At 43.4% G+C, this 19,252-nt stretch overlaps 1 protein-coding gene across 15 annotated transcripts in view; it reads right to left on the minus strand.

Annotated features, from left to right (window-relative positions):
- Nucleotides 1-19,252, minus strand: part of FUT10 (fucosyltransferase 10) — a 115,135-nt gene that overhangs the window by 20,933 nt on the left and 74,950 nt on the right. For all 15 annotated transcript variants that reach the window (XR_010127167.1, XR_010127166.1, XR_010127165.1 and 12 more), the window contains one exon: nt 12,266-13,101. Coding sequence is in view for 10 of the 15 variants with exons in the window: in XM_063668616.1 (XP_063524686.1) it covers nt 12,266-13,101 (836 nt within the window). In the remaining 5 variants the exon portion in view is untranslated. The remainder of the gene's footprint in view (nt 1-12,265; nt 13,102-19,252) is intronic.

The raw sequence follows: 19,252 nt of genomic DNA on the forward strand, positions 1-19,252 counted from the left end.
GATACTAGGAGTATTTAGTGTGAAGAGGTGATGACTTTGAGTGAACAGAGTTTGTCTTCAAGCAAAGAAGTCCCTTCAAGTGAAGGGACTATATAAGTGGAAGTGTGAATTAACTTGTTTGGTAAAATGTGAAGGATAGAGATTGTCAAGTCCTCCTTTCTCTTGGGAACCACTGATGGATTATCATGAAGTCTGACTTCCAAGGGCCTAGAACTTGAGCAGGGATTCTTTACCAAGCACAGAGAACCAGAGTGCAAATTGAAATTGCAAACCATTAGGAATGTTAAGACTTAAAATCTGGGAAATCTATGAATATCAAGTTCAAAGGACCAAAGGTAAGCTCAAAATTGTGATTACAGAGTTCATGGTTGGATAGAGACTGGATTCGAAGCAAGAGCAGAACAAAATCAAGTAAGGAGATGCAAAACAACTTTCAACTTTTGAGAGGCCACTGTTCACCTCTATTGGCTGGTAGTACAGATGCCAGACTGTATCCTGCCAAACTGAGGAATCAGAGCAGGTAGCTAAGAATTGACTATAAAGGCTGGGCACAGTGGCTCACACCTGTAATCTCAGCAATTAGGCCGAGGCGGGTGGATCATGAGGTCAAGAGTTCGAGACCAGCCTGACCAACATAGTGAAACCCCATCTCTGCTGAAAATATAACAAATAAGCTGGGCATGGTGGCATATGCCTGTAATCCCAGCTACTCAGGAGGCTAAGGTTGCAGTAAGCTGAGATCACACCATTGCATTCCAGCCCAGGCAACAGTGCAAGACTCTGTCTCAAAAAAAAAAAAAAGAATTGACTATAAAAGGGGAAGTTTCAGTTCAATACAAAGAACCAAATGTTCTGGAAACATTTTATCTTTTGTTTGTCAAAACAAACAAAAGATAAAATAAGCTACCTTTAAAAATAATGAAATCACCAACACTGAAAATGCCCTAGCACAAATTAATGGATGGCTTGTTCATGATACTCGAGTCACCAGTCAGCTGGTAATTGTACGGATCACATAACCTTCCATGGTCTTCCCAACCCTGACCTTGCATAATGGTTTATATGAGAAAGTCAGTAATATTACCCTATTTCCTTGCCTTCCCACTCAGGAGAGGAGCCCATCAAGGGTAGGATAAAGTTCCAACTCAACGTGACATCACAGAGAAAAGAATCTTATGAAATGAACTCTTTTCACTCTAACATTCTGCCAGAAATATTTCACAGTATGACCCAAAGGAAGTGTGCCTGATGAAGTAGTTATGACAGTTTTAGAAGTAACTTAAGTTTCAGTATCCCTTTCCAGCTGAGGTCTTGTGCAGAAAAACCAGCTGTTTCTAAAGTATGATTTTAAAAGATTTTGTTTCCAAAGAGAACGTGGTTCCTAGCAATGAGGAAAATGCAGATAATCCTCAAATTCATAACTTCTTGAGCCCATCAGGGAACTGAGTTCCAGAGGGTGACAAAGCCCCTTTGAGGAAAGATGGATAATCTGTTTCACCTTTGGCAGAACACAGGAGAGAGAGGTGATCACCATACAAACAGGTAACAAGAAATCAGTTAAAATTTTAATAAATTCTTAGAAGTGGAGTAACCATATCAGCTGGAATAGCCTGGATGCCCAGATACAAAAAAGAGTTCAAACTCATCAAAAGCTCTTTTCTGTGGACCTCCATCAAATGCTCAGAAGGAAGACTGGGGGCAGCACAGGATTGTAAAGGGTCTCCCTCCTTGGCACAGCATGGTGGATGATCTTCTTCTGCTAGGGGAATTCAGGAAGCCTCTCCACCCTCCCCAGACCTTTTCCTCATAAATGTAAAGGCCTTAAGCCACTGGGGGAGCAGTAGCAAACCCTTCTGCTTCCAGATCCAAGGGAAAAATCTATTACTTCTGGGGGAGAGAGAGAAGCAAAACTCCTCTTTCTCATGGTTGGGGGCAGGATGGAAACCATTTTGGGCCTAGAATCCTATCATGATACCAGAAGTTACACCACTGGGGAGGGGCATAAACTCTCCCTCCAAACTAACCACAGATACGAGGCAGAGCTTGGCTGCCAAGAGAAGAGGCAAGGACACTGGAAAAGCTTCACCCCTGAGACCCAGGAATCCAGAACCTGCCTAAGCCTGAGGCTGTGAAGACAACAAAGAACCTGCCCTACTCCCAACATAAGTTTACTGCTAAGGAATGAGTAACAGGAGTTTGCTGGTGGGGAGAAGCAAGAATATTGAAATAGACTTCATCTGTGGCATAGCAATGCAGGAATTGCTAAAAGCTGAGGGTGGAGGAGAAATACTGAGAAAAACTCTTTAACACCCCAGGCCCCACTTTAAACATAGGCAATAGCAGTGCTTAGTCACTGGATAATTATTATTACTGGAAACGTTTGAAACCTGAGGAGCACAAAAGGTAACAATAGCAACACAAAATCCAAATCTAGCTCAACTCTTGACTAACCTGACTCTACCTCCCTAATGTGATTTGGCTTTGTGTCCCCACCCAAATGTCATCTTGAATTGTAATCCCCATGTGTCAAGGGAGGGAACTGGTGGGAAGTGACTGGATCATGGGGGTGATCTCCCCCATGCTGTTGTCGTGATAGTGAGTTCTCACGAGATCTGATGGTTTAAATGTGTGGCATTTCCTCTCTCTCTCTCTCTCCCCCTCCCTCCCCTCCTGCTTTGTCGTGGTAAGATGTGTTTGCTTCCCCATTTTGCTTTCCGCCACAATTGTAAGTTTCCCAAGGCCTCCCTCGCCACGCAGAACTGTGAGTCAATTAAACCTCTTTCCTTATAAATTACCCAGTCTTGGTTGGTTCTTTATAAACAGTGGGAAAATGGAGTAATACACGTCCCTTCTCCCCCACCCACACACATTAACAGCCTTGACAGAAAAGAGGCATGTCCATTGCCATACATAAACATTGATCTCGGTCTCTCTGCTTTTGTACATAATGTCCAGGAATCAAAAAAAAAAAAAAAATCATGAAACACATAAAAAGAGAAAAAACAAAAAACAAACACTATCAAAAGATAAAGCCATCAACAGAACCAGACTCACAAATGACTCAGATGTTGGAACTATCAGAAGGAACTTTAAATTACCATTAATATGTTAAAGAATATAGTAGAAGGCTGGGCACGGTGGCTCACGCCTGTAATCTCAGCACTTTGGGAGGCTGAGGCAGGTGGATCACGAGGTCAGGAGTTCTAGGCCAGCCTGGCCAACATGGTGAAACCCTGTCTCTACTAAAAATACAAAAATTAGCCAGGCGTGGTGGCATGCACCTGTAGTTCCAGCTAGTCAGGATGCTGAGGCAGGATAATTGCTGGAATCCAGGAGGCAGAGGTTGCAGTGAGCCGAGATCACACCACTGCACTCCAGCCTGGGCAACAGAGCAAGACTCTGTCTAAAAAAAAAATATATATATATATATATACATAGTAGAAAAGGGAGACAATATGCATGATATGCATGAACATAAGGGTAATTTCAGCAGGGAGATGTAATATAAAACAGGAGTCAAATGGAAATGCTAGGTTTCTGCAGCTAAAGAGATGGTGAATTAGGTGATTCCTAAGCTACTTTCAATTCTGACATTGTATGACTCTAAGACCACCACTTCAAGAAGGTAAGAGAAGATAAACGATAAGAAAATGGATAGTTTAGGTGTAGAAAACATGAGATAACTAATAATCTCCCACTTGGAATTGTTCCTTCTCATCTTCAATTTAAAACACAAAAAGTGACCAGGTACAATGGTTCATGCCTATAATCCCAGCACTTTGGGAGGCCAAGGTGGGAGGATTGCTTGAGGTCAGAAGTTTAAAACAAGCCTGGGCAACATAGCAAGACCCTGTCTCTACAAAAATAAAAGTTAAAAAATTAGACATGGTGGCACATGCTGTAGTACTGGCTACTCAGGAGGCTGAGGCAGGAGGATTGCTTGAGTCCAGCAGTTCAAGACTCCAGTGAGCTATGATCGCACCACTGCGCTCCAGCCTGGGTGATAGAATGAGACCCTGTCTCAAAAAAAATTTAAAAAGGCCAGGCACTGTGGCTCACACCTGTAAAACCAGCACTTTGGAGAGCCAAAGCAGGAGGATGGCTTGACCCCAGGAGTTTGAGACCAGCATGGGCAACATAGTGAGACTCCAACTTTACAGAAAAACTTTAAAAAATTAACCAGGCATGGTGACATGCACCTGTAATCTTAGCTACCCAGGAGACTGAGATGGAAGGATCACTTGAGCCCAGGAAGTGGAAGCTATAGTGAACCATGACCACACCACTGCACTTCAGCCTGGGCAACAGAGCAAGACCCTGTCTCAATCAATCAAATTTATATATGTATACATATAAATATATAAAGCAATGGAAAATTACTACAGGCAACTCCAGTTAAAAAGTAAATTCTATTAACCTTAAGACAGATTGTCTGTTTTGTTCAGTTTAAATACAGATAGGAAATCACCAAATTATCTTGTCTTTTAGTCCTTTCATACTAAATCCTATTTTCCTAGAAGCCTTCCCCCATTTTTATACTTTATCATTCTAACTTAAAAAGAAATCCAAACTATTTAAAACCACGTTTAATCTGTAGGAAGAAAAATTTTGACCTAAGGTACATCTACCTTTGAACAACTGACATTGTGATACAGGAAGTATAAGATCTTACCCTTCGTAGACAGTAGATAAAAGTTTGTTCAAAGAAAGGTGATACAGGAAGTGCAAGGTCTTACCCTTCATAGATAGTAGATAAAAGTTTGTTCAAAGAAAGGACTTGTAAGGTAGTTCAAGCTCTCCTGGTAAGTGCCCATTTGATGACTTAGGGTTATTACTTCTGGTGGTGATTTAGTACCAAAGGATGTCTTATGCTAGAAAGCTTTAAAATGAAGAGAGTGCACTTAAATGCAGCGTTTGTTATGAGTTCATCATCTTAGCGTGGTAGTTAATGGAATCTCTGTAACAGCTGTATTCTGATACTGTGGCGGTAGTACTAACAGCTGGCTGCCAGCGATTAAGTTGGCCTTTTGGAAGACTCTTGTAGAATCTTTACCAAAAGTATCCAGATCTCCCATTTTAGAGAATTTTTCCTTCACAGTGCACAAAGCTTATTCCTTTAATAATGTCTCATCTAAATTGTAAGCCCTATGACAAGGGACCATGTCTTTTCTTGCTTACCATTATCTAGCACAATAATGCCCGAATCAGAGTGCACTTTCAATACAATTTTTTTCAACTAGTTTGTTTAATAAATAAAATAGGCTGGGCACAGTGGCTAACACACGCAATCCCAGCACTTTGGGAGGCTGAGACGGGCACATTGCTTGAGCTAAGGACTTCAAGACCAGCCTGGGCAACATGGCAAAACTCCATCTCTACAAAAAGTACAAAAATTTGCCAGGCATGGTGGCTGCGCCTACAGTCCCAGCTACTCGGGAGTCTGAGGTGGGAGGACCACTCAAGCCTGGAGCTGGAGGTTGCAGTGAGCCGAGATCACACCACCGTACTCCAGCCTGGGTGATAGAGACCCTGTCTCAAACAATCAATCAATCAAATGGAGATTTCCAAATAAAAATGGTTGACTAGATACACACTTTTAATTTCATTCCCTCCTGAAATCCCATAAAATGACAGCAAGTTGTTTTTTGTTTGTTTGTTTGTTTTTTATGGCATAGATTCCTGAAGAAAAACAAAATGATAAAGAAAACAAAAAATTTTGGAAGTTGCAAAGTTAACAGATGGGTGGCAAATGACTTAGTTGATGTGAGAAAGCTGAGTTCTAAGAAGCAGCGGGAAAGCAGAAAAGCAACTCAATGTTCACTGCAGCGTGCACAAGATGCTGCAGAATTTGGTGGCGCACAGAACCTCTGGCAGTGGGTATAAAGAAGAGGCTGAAAGGGAAGTGGATGCCGGTTTTGTAGGAGGCAACTGAAGACCCAAATCATCACTGTGCACAAGCAAGAAACCGACGTTCTCCTACCCCAGCAGCAGCTGAGTATTGTCCAAAGAAACTTAACAGTAGATCATTAGACTAGGGGAGAGTAGGCATGAACGAGGGTAAGAGTACCTCCCTCTAGCAGATTCCTGAACTTCTCAACTTCATCTATCCCTTGCCCCACCTGCACAGGGCTCTGACCAACAGTACACCTCACCTCCTTCCATGTGACTTCCTGCTCTAGAATTTAACTGTTGGAGTCACTGTGGAACTCTTCTCAGCACCCATATCACACACGTGCAACCCAAAAGGTGGAGCAAGTTAGGACCAGTGGGGCAAATTTTGGACCACAGAGAAAGCAGGGCCCATGGATCAATTTTCTCCCCTTCCTTACCTGGAAGTAATGATTCCGAGTGCAGTATGTGCTTCTCAGGGGCAGGGTCCTGAGGATGAACCAACCACTCCCACTTAACACTCAGCTCAGTAACATCCTCGAATTGCCCTCCTTCCTTCCCTGCTCCTCCCTCCAACCCTCTAGGACTGCACTCCCTAACAGAATCACGGCACAGATGCCTGTGTTTCCATTTCTGTTTTCTGTGGAAGCCAGGTTAAGATCGTTGGTACCAGGAGTGACGCTAAAGAGCATTATTCACCTGATGGCAATAAAAGCCCCATTGCTGGTGGGAAAGCCCCATTAAAATTAATATCACCTGCTTTATCACCAGCACTCATCACCTAAGTGAGAAACAGAGGCCCTACTCTGGGAAGAAATAGCTCATATACCAAGAAAAGCAGCAAAGGCTAGGGTGTACTGTCAAGAACTGGGTAAGTGGCCAGGTGCAGTGGCTCATACCTGTAATCCCAGCACTTTGGGAGGCTGAGGTTGGAGGATCACTTGAAGTCAGGAGTTCAAGACCAGCCTGGCCAACATGTTGAAACTCCCATCTCTACTAAATATACAAAAATTAGCTGGGCGTGGTGGTGCACACCTGTAATCCCAGCTACTCAGGAGGCTAAGGCAGGCGAATCGCTTGAATCCGAGAGGCAGAGGTTGCAGTGAGCCGAAATTACACCACTGCACTCCAGCCTGGGTGACAGAGTGAGACTCTGTCTCAAAAAACAACTGCCCCCTCAGACAGGATAGCAAGTCTGAAGCAACACCATTGTCTTGGAAAAACTGTAGAGGTCAATGCCCCATAAGACCAAGGAGTTTTCCCCATCATAATCCCCACCACCACCATTTAATTCACCGTTCTGACCCCTGAAAAAAAAAAATAGATAAATCATGGCAGATGATAGGGGACATCAGGAACTTAACCTGACAGTAGTTCCAAATGCAGCTGCCTTGCTGAAACTGGCATTTATACAGGATCAATATGGCTCCAATCAGTATCTGATATTGATGCACACCAGTAAGCAGCCACTGAGAGAAAGCTCACAACAAGCAGGTAGATATTATGAGTTATCATTGGATTTCAGCTGGCCTGTCCCTTTGTTACCCCAATACTGGTTCCACTGACCCATGAACAGGACATTGTAGGAATGATGGAGGCTATGCATGAACAGAAGAGCTTTGGCTCTCACTCAAAGGCAGAATTTATCACTGCCACTGTTGAAGACCTGACCTACCAGCAACAATGATCAATGCTGAAGCTTCTGATAAGGCACAATTCCTTGAGAAGAATGTCTAATCTCTAGTCTCCCAGTGACAGGCTAAAATCCTTTTACTCGAGAAGGAATAGCAATTAGTCCTTGCTGAAATTGACACCTACCTTGGATACACTCATGGGGAACTTCCTTGTCCCCCATACCTCTGCCTACTGTATCACTCAGGGGTTACAGAATGCCTTCTTCAGGCTGGGCATGGTGGCTCACACCTGTAATCCCAGCACTATGGGAGGCCAAGGTGGGTGGATCACCTGACGTCAGGTGTTCAAGACCAGCCTGACCAACATGGTGAAATATAAATTGTATTTTATCTCTACTAAAAATACAAAAAATTAGCCAGGCATAGTGGTGTGCACCTGTAATCCTAACTACTCAGGAGGCTAACGCAGGAGAATCATTTGAACCCGGGAGGCAGAGGTTGCAGTGAGCCAAGTTCGTGCCACTGCACTCCAGCCTGGGTGACAGTGAGAATCTGCCTAAAAAAAAAAAAAAAAGAATACCTTCTTCAGCAACACGGTATCTTGTACAACACTAACTCAGACTCAGGGACCCATTGCATGGTGAGGGAGGTACCAAAATGGACACATGACACCGTGACAACAATGTGACAGTGGGCACAGCAGTCACCGGTTTTACCAGGTACTCCATCACTCAGAAGCCAGCCTCAAAGAACTATGGAATAGCCTATAAATAGCTTAGCTCAACGACAATAGTCTCTGGGTTTAAGACACCAGTAGTCCATACATGGGACTGTGCTCCAAATACCTAGACTAGATGCAGGAACCAACCCATTGAAGTAGAACTGACTAATGTCACCCTCATTCCCAGTGACCCACTTGCTTATTTTGTGGTTCTCATCCCTGCAACCCTAGGCTTTCCAGGTTCCTGGTTCCCGGGTGGTGGGGGAAGGGGCATTCTTTTCCAGTAGGGGCACAGGAAGGTTCCCACTGAACTTGAATCTACAGAACTGTAACTGCTACCTGGTCACTTTGAATTCATTGTGCAAGCAGGAAAATGAAGAAATTGTTGTACTGGTCATGGTAATGGACTCACGAGGAGATGACATTCCCGCTACACAGTGGAAGCAAACAGGGTCTGTCCAGGACGGGGCCTTGTCCATGCCCCATGATGAATAGGGGAAAGTGTAACTGCCATGATCACAGTCTCAGAGGGGCAAGGCAACCACAGGCTCCTAAGGGAAGAGGGTCTGAGTCACCCTATCAGGCAAGCAGCCCAGAATAGTCAAATCACTGGCCAAGAGTGAAGGAAGGCTGGGTGCAGTGGCTCACACCTGTAATCCCAGCACTTTGGGAGGCCAAGGTGGGTGGACCACCTGAGTTCAGGAGTTTGAGACCAGCCTGGCCAACATGGTGAAAACCCATCTCTACTAAAAATACAAAAAAAAAATTAGCTGGGCATGGTGGCAGATGCCTGTAATCCCAGCTTCTCAGGAGGCTGAGGCAGGAGAATTGCTCTGGCTGAAAGAGGGGAAAAAAATATGAAACATACTTAAGTAGCTTACTTTATATTGTGCCATATAGAACAATTCCCGTAAAATAAGTGCAAATGAAAACTGGTGGCTGGGCGCCATGGCTCATGCCTGTAATCCCAGAGCTTTGGGAGGCCGAGGCGGGTGGATCACCTGAGGTCAGGAGTTCGAGACCAGCCTGGTCAACATGGCAGAAACTCTGTCTCTACTGAAAATACAAAAATTAGCCGGCTGTGGTGGCATGCGCCTGTAATCCCAGCTGCTCGGGAGGCTGAGGCACAAGAATCGCTTGAGCCTAGGAAGCAGAGGTTGCAGCGAGCTGAGATCGAGCCTCTGCACTCCAGCCTGGGCAACAGAGCAAGGCTCCATCTCAAAAAAAATAAATAAATAAATAAATAAGTGGTCTAATACCTTTTCATTTACTTTCATAGAATGTTTTATTCTGCTTTTCAATAATAAGCACATTAGCATTTTGGAATTGGAACTACTTCATTAAAATGCAAGCAAAGCCTCCTAATCATCTTCACTGACCTCTCTGGGAGGAATCAGAGCACGCTGGAGAAAAACCTACTCTAATTTCCTCAATGAGTCCAGAGAGAAGAACATTCGATCACACCACCTTTGGGCATTCTGAAATGCCATATTCAGTTAGCTGTTTCTGTTAGAACTGCAGGAATGATCTCCCACATCTTCTTTAAAGCTACTTACCCACTGGGCGCGGTGGCTCACGCCTGTAATCCCAGCACTTTGGGAGGCCGAGGTGGGAGGATCATAAGGTTGGGAGATCAAGACCATCCTGGCTAACATGGTGAAACCCCGTCTCTACTAAAAATACAAAAAATTAGCTGGGCATGGTGGCGGGCGCTTCTAGTCCCAGCTACTCGAGAAGCTGAGGCAGGAGAAAGGCGTGAACCCGGGAGGCGGAGCTTACAGTGAGCCGAGATCACGCCACTGCACTCCAGCCTGGGCGACAGAGCGAGAGTCCATCTCAAAAAAAAAATTTTTTTAAAAAAAGCTATTTACCAATGCCAGCATACCCTCTCTTCCAGTTCCCAATAATTATCTCAATAGGGTTTTTGTGAGGTACAGAAGCAGTTAGGGTTTGCATATTTCAGTTTTCTGTGAATATAATCTTGAAGCCTTGAAATGATCTTGAAACCTAGCCCAAGCACATCATCACCCTCAGAAATTCTGTTTTCTACCTTGATATATTTTGAGAATAAATAATTAGTATAGCATGGGCAATTAATGTGGTCTCTACTCTCTCATGTTTTCACATGGGTGTGTGTGTGTGTGTGTGTATTTAATTTTTTGCTTATGGCCCTATAAATTAGATCATACAGGAAGCCATCAGAAATCAGGATGCATTCTCTGGGAAGAATGATGTAATATTTAGTGTTCGTGTTGCGGACCAAGACAGCCAGCATAAAATAAGTGATTTTATGAGTTGAACAGTTATACAAAACAAGAAAGAAGAATTTAAATTTTCATAATTCTTAAAATCTTAAAAAATATATTTTGAATATTTTAAATCTGTCTACCATATACAGAGTTAGTATCTGAGAGCCCCATATGGTATACATACAATACCTAAAGATAATTTGACATACTGTTTAGGTTTATGTTTGACCTAAAATTCATATAATAAAGTAAGCATGTAAATATTTAAGAAAAGTTGTTGGCCTTCGGAAAATTTAGATAAGGCCAGACGTGGTGGCTCACACCTGTAATCCCAGCACTTTGGGAGGCTGAGACAGGCAGATCACCTGAGGTCAGGAGTTCGAGACCAGCCTGACCAACATGGTGAAACCCCGTCTCTACTAAAAATACAAAAATTAGTCAGGTGTGGTGATTCATGCCTGTAGTCCCAGTTACTCAGGATGCTGAGATACGAGAATTGCTTGAACCTGGGAGGTGGAGGGTGCAGTGAGCTGAGATGGTGCCACTGCACTCCAGCCTGAGCAACAGAGTGAGACTCGGTCTCAAAAAAAAAAAAAAAAAGAAGAAGAAGAAGAAGAAAATTTTTAGATAAAACCTTACACATCTATGAGAGTCTGGCACAGCAATGATGGGTGATCGGCAAGTGCTATGTGTGGGCCACCTCATTCTGTAAAAATTTCAGGAGAAGTTGAAAGTAATCTTTCTTTTTCTTTCAACAAATTTCCTTTGAACAAATTCAGTTACACATAAAGTAGGTTCATTCCCATTATAAATAAAGTAAGCAAACAAACACCAAGCACAATCTAGAAATTTGAAGACATTACTAAGAAGTTCATAATAATTTAAGAAAGTTTTTATAAGGATTATCCCCATCATTATTTCAGTAGTTTCTCTCTATATTAATAAGCACATATTTGCCAGAAAGAGAAAGAGTAAATATTAGAGCAGCAAGCAAAATGAAAATGAGTTTGAAAGTGGAGGCTGTGGAGTGTCAGTGTGAGAGGTCTGGCAGAAATTATCATACTCCTTCGCCACGGCATTGATGGAGAGGCTAAAGGATTGACCGTGTGGCATGTGGATAAGCAGAACTCTTTTGTGTTTCTTTTTGTTTGTTTTTTTTTTTTTTGCGACAGAGTCTTGCTCTGTCACCCAGGCTGTAGTACAGTGGCATGATCTTGGCTCACTGCAACCTCTGCATCCTGGATTCCAGCAATTCTCCCACTTCAGCCTCTCAAGTAGCTGGGATTACAAGTGCATGTCACCATGCCCAGCTAATTTTTATATTTTTAGTAGACATGGGGGTTGCCATGTTGCCCAGGCTGGTCTCAAACTCCTGGGCTCAAGTGATCCACCCACCTTAACCTCCCAAAGTGCTCCAATTACAGGCATGAGCCACCATGTCTGGCAAGAACTCTTAATTTTTTATGTTTGGGACTCTTCCCCTTTTCTGCAGCTTTCTGTGTCACTGCCCAGCACCTGCAGCACGGGATCCTCCAGAAGAAACAATAAAGGAGAATGAAGGCTTTCAGGAATGAAGGCCTGTCCGGGGCTTGTAAACTTCATGACGGTACCAAAACGTAGTAATGGAATATTCAACCTTCCTGCAGAGCCCGGTCTCTCTGATAGGAATGAAGAACACTGATGAGGTAGCAATAATAGAAGGAAACACAGGAGAGCAGAGAACATCAAGATGGCCAACTTGCTGGCTCTATGCCCACCTTTGATTTGCTTACCTTTTCCTGAAGCCTGATATTATCCCACACCTTGGTGCACACCATACACTCAAATGCATCGATGTAATTGTCCTGGTTGACGTCTTGCACTCCCCATTTCCGTTCCCTGAGAGCTGTCAGAAGTCGCTGGTTAGAGATCTCACCCTTCAGCTTCCATTCTACATAGCCCTCATACAATCTGTCATCAGAATCCAGTCGTCTGATGTAACTTGCCAGTTCCCTGGGGTGAGAAAATTCTGATACAAGAATAGCACTTTTGTTACTTGGAAGCCAGTCTGTGATGCTGGGGGATCCGTAATATACAGGGACTACCCCCAGTTTCAGTGGCCTCCAGAACTTCTCAGTGATGTAGTCATCACAAACTGCATTCTCAAAAGCTAGGATAAACTTATACTGTGCAATGATCCTATAAAAGCCATCGGCATCCATAGAGGCTGGATTTTTCAGCTGCTGAGGGAGGTCTTTGTTTCGTAAACATTCACCATAGGAATCAACCTCGATGTAAGTCATCAGCTCGCGAACATAGCTGTCCCTGTCTGATGGTGGGTCACAGTCTGACTGTACATACACCAGTGGAGCAAGTCTTTTTCTAAGCTTGTTTTTGGACTGCAAAGGAACTAGGTATCGGAGTGACTTCAGGACTTCAATGCTCTCCAAGTATTGGGTAGTTAGTGGCAAGTGGGAATGCCTGCTGAACGTGGCAGTGTAGTTGAATAAGGTGATCACTGGTTTATGAAAGAGCTTATAATTGTTTTTCGGGGACTCTTCGTGAAAAAGAGCCCAGTCATGATGGGCTTTCCGAGGCAGAGGTAAGCTATCTATGTTAAAGTCAGTACCTAGGAGAAGAAAATGAGATATTAGTTAGTATTTCCAAAAGAATGTTGCTAAGTTTGGGTCTACCTGGTAAGATTAGAATACAGAGGAGTCTGAGGCTATGAATAAGAAGCATGTGGTCAGGCACGGTGGCTCACGCCTGTAATCCCAGCACTTTAGGAGGCCAAGGCAGATGGATCACTTGAGGTCAGGAGTTCAAGACCAGCCTTGCCAACATGGTGAAACCCTGTCTCTACTAAAAATACAAAAATTAGCTGGGCGTGGTGGCACATTGCCTGTAATCCCAGCTACCTGGGAAGCTGAGGCAGGAGAATCACTTGAACCCGGGAGGCGAAGATTGAGCCACTGCACTCCAGCCTGGGTGACAGAGCAATTGTGTGCTCTGGGTGACAGAGCAAGAGTGGGTGTGTGTGAGTGTATATACACATACATATACATACACACACATACACACATACATACACACACACATACACACATATGAAGCATGTTACAGTGTCACTGCAAAGTGCCTGGCAATCAGTCACAAGGTTTTCACCCCAGAAACTACTCAGGGAGAGGATCACCAAAGAGGGGGACTATCGTTTCTCATTTTATGAAAAAGGAAACAGGAGTCATGTCTGGCCAGGTTCTAAAGGAGAATTTATTCCACTGCCTCCTGCAATGGGCTTTTCTTCCTGAAAGTTACCTACAAGAAAATAGGAGAAATAAAGAGATGAAGATAGTCCTTTAAAAAGAAAAGAGCAAGAGAAAGGAAGCCAAAAAAGGAAAGCAACCAGGTCAGCAGGTTGATTAATTGCAAAAAAAAAAAGTGAAACCGTGCAAAAGTAGCCAGAAGAAATATAGAGGATAGATTTTTTTAATCCAAAATGATCGATTTCAGCAAAGTGCAGTTAATCAATCTTAGTCAAAATGGTAGACAAGAGGCTTTTAAAGACGAAAGAGCTGATAATAGCACTATGTTACAGACCACTGCAAGATGGACAGGAATTAACAAGCGCATCGAGAAATAAAGAAGGCCTAACAGGATTACAAGTATGAGTGACCCTAGCATCCACAGGATTAATTGAAAAACCTCTGAAACATGATGATGTGCAGACAGAAGTGATGGATGTGGTAAGCGATTGTTTCCTGACTGCATGGGTGGAGATCCAATCAGGAAGAACTTATTTCAATAACTGAGAAAGAAGAACTAAGACAATAACACAATAGGTAATATACAATTTCTGAAGTATTCTTGACATGGATAATTTTGTAGACCCTTGAGTTTTTTAAAAATAAATATAAGGAAATGGGAAAAAATTCATCTTGCAATACCCACTGGAAAAGAAAATACCAAATATATATTTACGCCAAAATAAAACTTTATCAACATTTTCTGGCAGAGCTCATACAAATTAATTATTTAATGCCAGTGTACACTCCCACAAATAAAGATAAACTGTTCAGTGCCAACACTACATCAATGAGAAATCAATTAATCAAGAAAGGCTTTTAAACAAAGATCAGATAAGATTATGTCACAGGACATATACTAAGCACAGAGAAATTGCTGAAGAAAGTGCCTCTGTTTTGATAACAGGCTTTTATTCTCAATCTTCGGCAATGACGTACTAACGTAAAAATGGGCTTGTCCTTGTTTATTGGTATTTGCTATATTTGACCTTAGGCTTCAAAAAGAACACTCACCCATATACCTGAAATCTAATGGTGTACAGAGTTGGATGGCTGGCAAAGGTTAATAATCATTAAGACAGAGGATATGAAAGAGATATGAAAGGATATGAAAGAGAATGTGAGAAGAAAGGCAACTGATTGCATTGAAGTACAACAGTTGCTGCTCAAAAAGGGTCTAAGCTGGTCGAGTGGCCAATGATAGGAACCAGAACCTATAAAATTGAGTTAGAACACAAAGTTGCCGCCTAAGGCATAACAGAGAATCAAGGCCATTTACCTGGGAGAGAAAGTACTAGAATCCAGTCCACAGGAATCAGAAGCAGGAATTCAAGGTATGAGATGAGAGAGAGATTAAAGAGGATATGATTAAAACAAAAGTGGGTCCAGAATTAACTGGGGGGATCAGGCACAGGGGATTTGAGTGAGTGACCCAAACACCAGTCACTGTCTGCTGCCACCTGCTAGGTGGCACATGGAAGATTCTTAACCTGGCTCAGCATGGGTGCACCTCAGCAAAAATACCAGATGCAGAGCTGGGAAGCAGAAAGACACAAAGCCTGCCTCGGGTGCTTCAGAGAATGGACAGGGCTCAAGTCCCATCTCTGCTGGTCTACTTCAAGAAAGACGAGAAAAAGCTGAAGGCAGCTGTGTCTAGACTCTTGTGGCCACTATGTAGATCCACTCAGGCTGTGTTGCTAATAGGAACAGGACCCCAAAGCTGCACTAGGTATAATGAGCCTGTCATTCATGACAACTAGGAGATGCAGGCTTACAGGCTCACTCATAGCTGTGCTGATATGAGAATCTCCATGTGGGAAGGAAGGGGAGAAGAGGCTGAGATCCCTCTTGCATACAATCTATAGTGGCCAAAAATGCCTGCAGAATCTATTCATACGCATGCATGAAGAAGCAACAGGCCATTTTAAAAATGAAAATGAGAAGGTCTCCTGCATTCATCTGAATTATGTTTAGTCTGCAGGGGTGCAGCTGCCTTTAATAGTGGTAGATGCTTCTGAATAGAGAGGAAAGTTAAAGGGACCTAGCGTTCCAGAAATATTTCCCATGTTTGCTATCTATAAAAGCATTTCCCGGTAACTTCCCTGAGATACATCCACACAAAACACAACCACACATGCGTGTGCATGTGTGCAATCATGCTAATATAGGTTTTCTGTAAGATTGTCAGATGCTTTCAAACTAAACTTCTCTGGAGAAGATTAAAAATAGGTCATTTTGGCAGGGCACAATGGCTCACACCTATAATCCCAGCACTTTGGGAGGCCGAGGCAGGCAGATTACTTGAGGTCAGGAGTTCGAGACCAGCCTGGCCAACATGGTGAAACCTCATCTCTACTAAAAATACAAAAATTAGCCAGGCATGGTGGCACATGGTAGTAGTAATCCCAGCTACTTGGGAGGCTGAGGCAGAAGAATTGCATGAACTGGAGAGGCAGAGGTTGCAGTGAGCTGAGATCACGTCACTATACTTCAGCCTGGGCGACAGAGTGAGATTCTGTCTCAAAAATTAAAAAATAAATAAATAAATAAAAACACGTCATTTTGCCCTGCAAGCATCTCTCCTAAGCCTAGAGCTTCAGATGGTAAGTGCTGAAGAATACTGAAATTAGAACCATGACCAACCTGGCCAGGCATGGTGGCTCACACCTGTAATCCCAGCACGTTGTGGGGCTGAGGTGTGTGGATCACCTGAGGTCAGGAGTTCAAGATCAGCCTGGCCAACATGGTGAAACCCTGTTTCTACTAAAAATTCAAAAATTAGCTGGGCGTGGTGGTGCATGCCTATAATACCAGCTACTCGACGCTGAGAAGGAGAATCACTTGAACTTGGGAGGCAGAGGTTTCAGCGACCCGAGATTGCACCACTGCATTCCCACCTGGGTGACAGAGTGAGACTCTGTCTCAAAAACAAAACAAACAAAACAAAAAAAGAACCATGACCAACCTAAACTACTTCACTGGGGATATCATGACCTAGAACATAAGTATCAATATTGAACAATTTCTAAAAGGTATTAGATGTGGCTCATAAAAAAACTGAGTTATTTAGCTCCCCCCAACTCCAGCACAATGCCTACTGTAACAAGAGTTGGAACTGGAGTCTATAGAGAAATGAAAATCAATTAACCTATGGTATATCCACAAAAATGTGACTAACGTATGTGCAATTGGCTCACTAGTTTTCTAGTCATGTTCACTGCTCTTACATTTAACAACTTCAGATTCAAACTTTCATTCCTCTGGGTTATTTCGTGTTTACTGAATTCTGACAAACCTATTCGTTTCTTTAAACAACAGCTAAATAGATCTTTTGCACTAATGTGCACTGTAAAGGGAATTGCAACTTGGAATACAAATGGAATAAAATGAATGCTGGCAAAGGGTGGCAGATTGCTGACTATGGAGACTGGATCTGAAACAGCAGAGGAGCCTGAGAGTGACATACTTTATGGGACGTGTTTATGTGCCCCTCTCCTTCTGCAGGAGCATGGCCTCTTCTTTCATTACTCCCACACAAACTGGTGAAAACAGAAGGCAACATACATTATTAACCTCACTTTACTAACAAAGCGTGAATCACTCATCTAGAGCTGAAAACCCCGGGTGGGGACAAGAACGTCAGACCAGCAAATAGGAAAGGACCAGAGGGATGACGGGCCCTGCTGCAATGTTGATTCCATGACATTCTTGGTACTTGCAATTACACCCACAGAAATGTTAGCCAGCTTTAGCACACTAATGATGTGGAAAGCCCAGCCTGCCTTAATTTGGAAAAGAGAAGTGCTCCTGCAGAATGCTCTCCAAAGGTAATCTGTTTTAAAAAATAATCTCTACCATAAACCTGTTGTGTCCTTTTGGGAGACTGAGGAAGGAGGATTGCTTGAGCCCAGGAGTTCAAGGCCAACCTGGGTAACATAGTGAGACCCTGTCCATAAGTAAAAAATTAGCTGGATGTGATGGTGCACACCTATAGTCCCAGATATTCAGGAGGCTGAGGTAGGAGGATCGCTTGAGCCCAAGAAGTTGAGGCTGCAGTGCACCGTGATCATGCCACTGCACTCCAGCCTGGGTGACAGAGCAAGATCTTGTCTCAAAAAAATACAAATAAAATAAAATAAAAATTACCATCATTTTCTGCCAAAGGTGGTGATTCTTCATGGGGACTGGCATGAGGTAAAAAGGGGGAAAGAGAGGACTCTCCCTTGCTTGCTAACTGACCCTCACCTAATTCCTCAAACCTTCCCATCCATCCACTCAGGACCCCCACAAGTGAACCACTCATTTCCTCTTCTTCTTTGGAGTAAGGGTGGAAGTTCACTCATATCCTGTTCCAAGTCTTGCCCCTCTTTACCCACAATGTCCAGACTGACTCCAGATCACATAAGGACCTGCCACTTAGCAACACTGCCCCAGATCTGAGTAGCCCCTTAATCTTTCACATGCTGAACCAACACTGTAAGCCAGCAGATAAAGTTGTTTTTCACATCCATATTTTTCCTGGAATGATTTCAAATATACCAATGCAAAATTCTTATAAGAAACAAAACATGATATACATGAAAGGTTTTGCTCTTAAAAATTTAAAAAAAAAAAATCTTCACCATAATGGGTCAATGTGCCAGTGCTCATGTAAACCCATCTCTAAAGCACAGAATTTAAAGCAGAGACCTCCTTTCCAGTGGAGAAAAATTTCTTCCAGATACACCAATGTCCCCCAACACACCTGCCTTTGGGATTTAAAACACTAGCCTTATTAGTACAACAGTCTTTTGCCCAAGATTACAGTACTCTCAGCCAAACCCAGGTGCATAAAGAGCACAGAGTCAGCTTAGTAATTTTTTCTAAGAGGAGGCTGCATGAGTCATTGGCTTGTCAGTTGCTCAGCTCCATGTCCAAACTTCTATGCTATGCTCCTTATTGCATGGGACTGAAACCCTGAAAACTTCACTCCTCAGGCTCCCTGGACAACTGGCTTGCCATTAGGTGTTACAACTAGGAGCACTGTAGGAAGACTGAAGGTGGGAACGATACAGACAGGAGGCAGGGAAATACTGGATAGAAGAGGATGGGGTCCCTGGCGAGGGTTCTACCCTCAAGCCTGGACCCTTGGCCCTAAATGAGAAATTTACATCCCCGTTTTCCCGCCCAAATGTTGCCTTTTGGCCTGCTCCACCACCTATCCTGTGCCCATAAAAAACCCCAAACTCCACTGGCAAAGGAGCAGAGTGGCGCGGCAGAAAAGGAGAAGAGAAGGAGCATCTGAACATGGAGAGAAGAGGCAGCTGGACATCAGAGATTATAGTCAGAGAGGAGTTCAGCCGGGGATGATCGGAGAGGAGTTTGGCCAGGGACAGTCAGAGAGGAGTTTGGCCATCCCCAGCCAAACTCCAGGGGAAGATCATCTTCCCGCTCTATCCCCTTTCCAGCTCCCCATCCCACTGAGAGCCACTTCCACCA

This window comes from Pongo pygmaeus, chromosome 7 (genome assembly GCF_028885625.2).
Source record: "Pongo pygmaeus isolate AG05252 chromosome 7, NHGRI_mPonPyg2-v2.0_pri, whole genome shotgun sequence".
Lineage (NCBI taxonomy): Eukaryota > Metazoa > Chordata > Mammalia > Primates > Hominidae > Pongo > Pongo pygmaeus.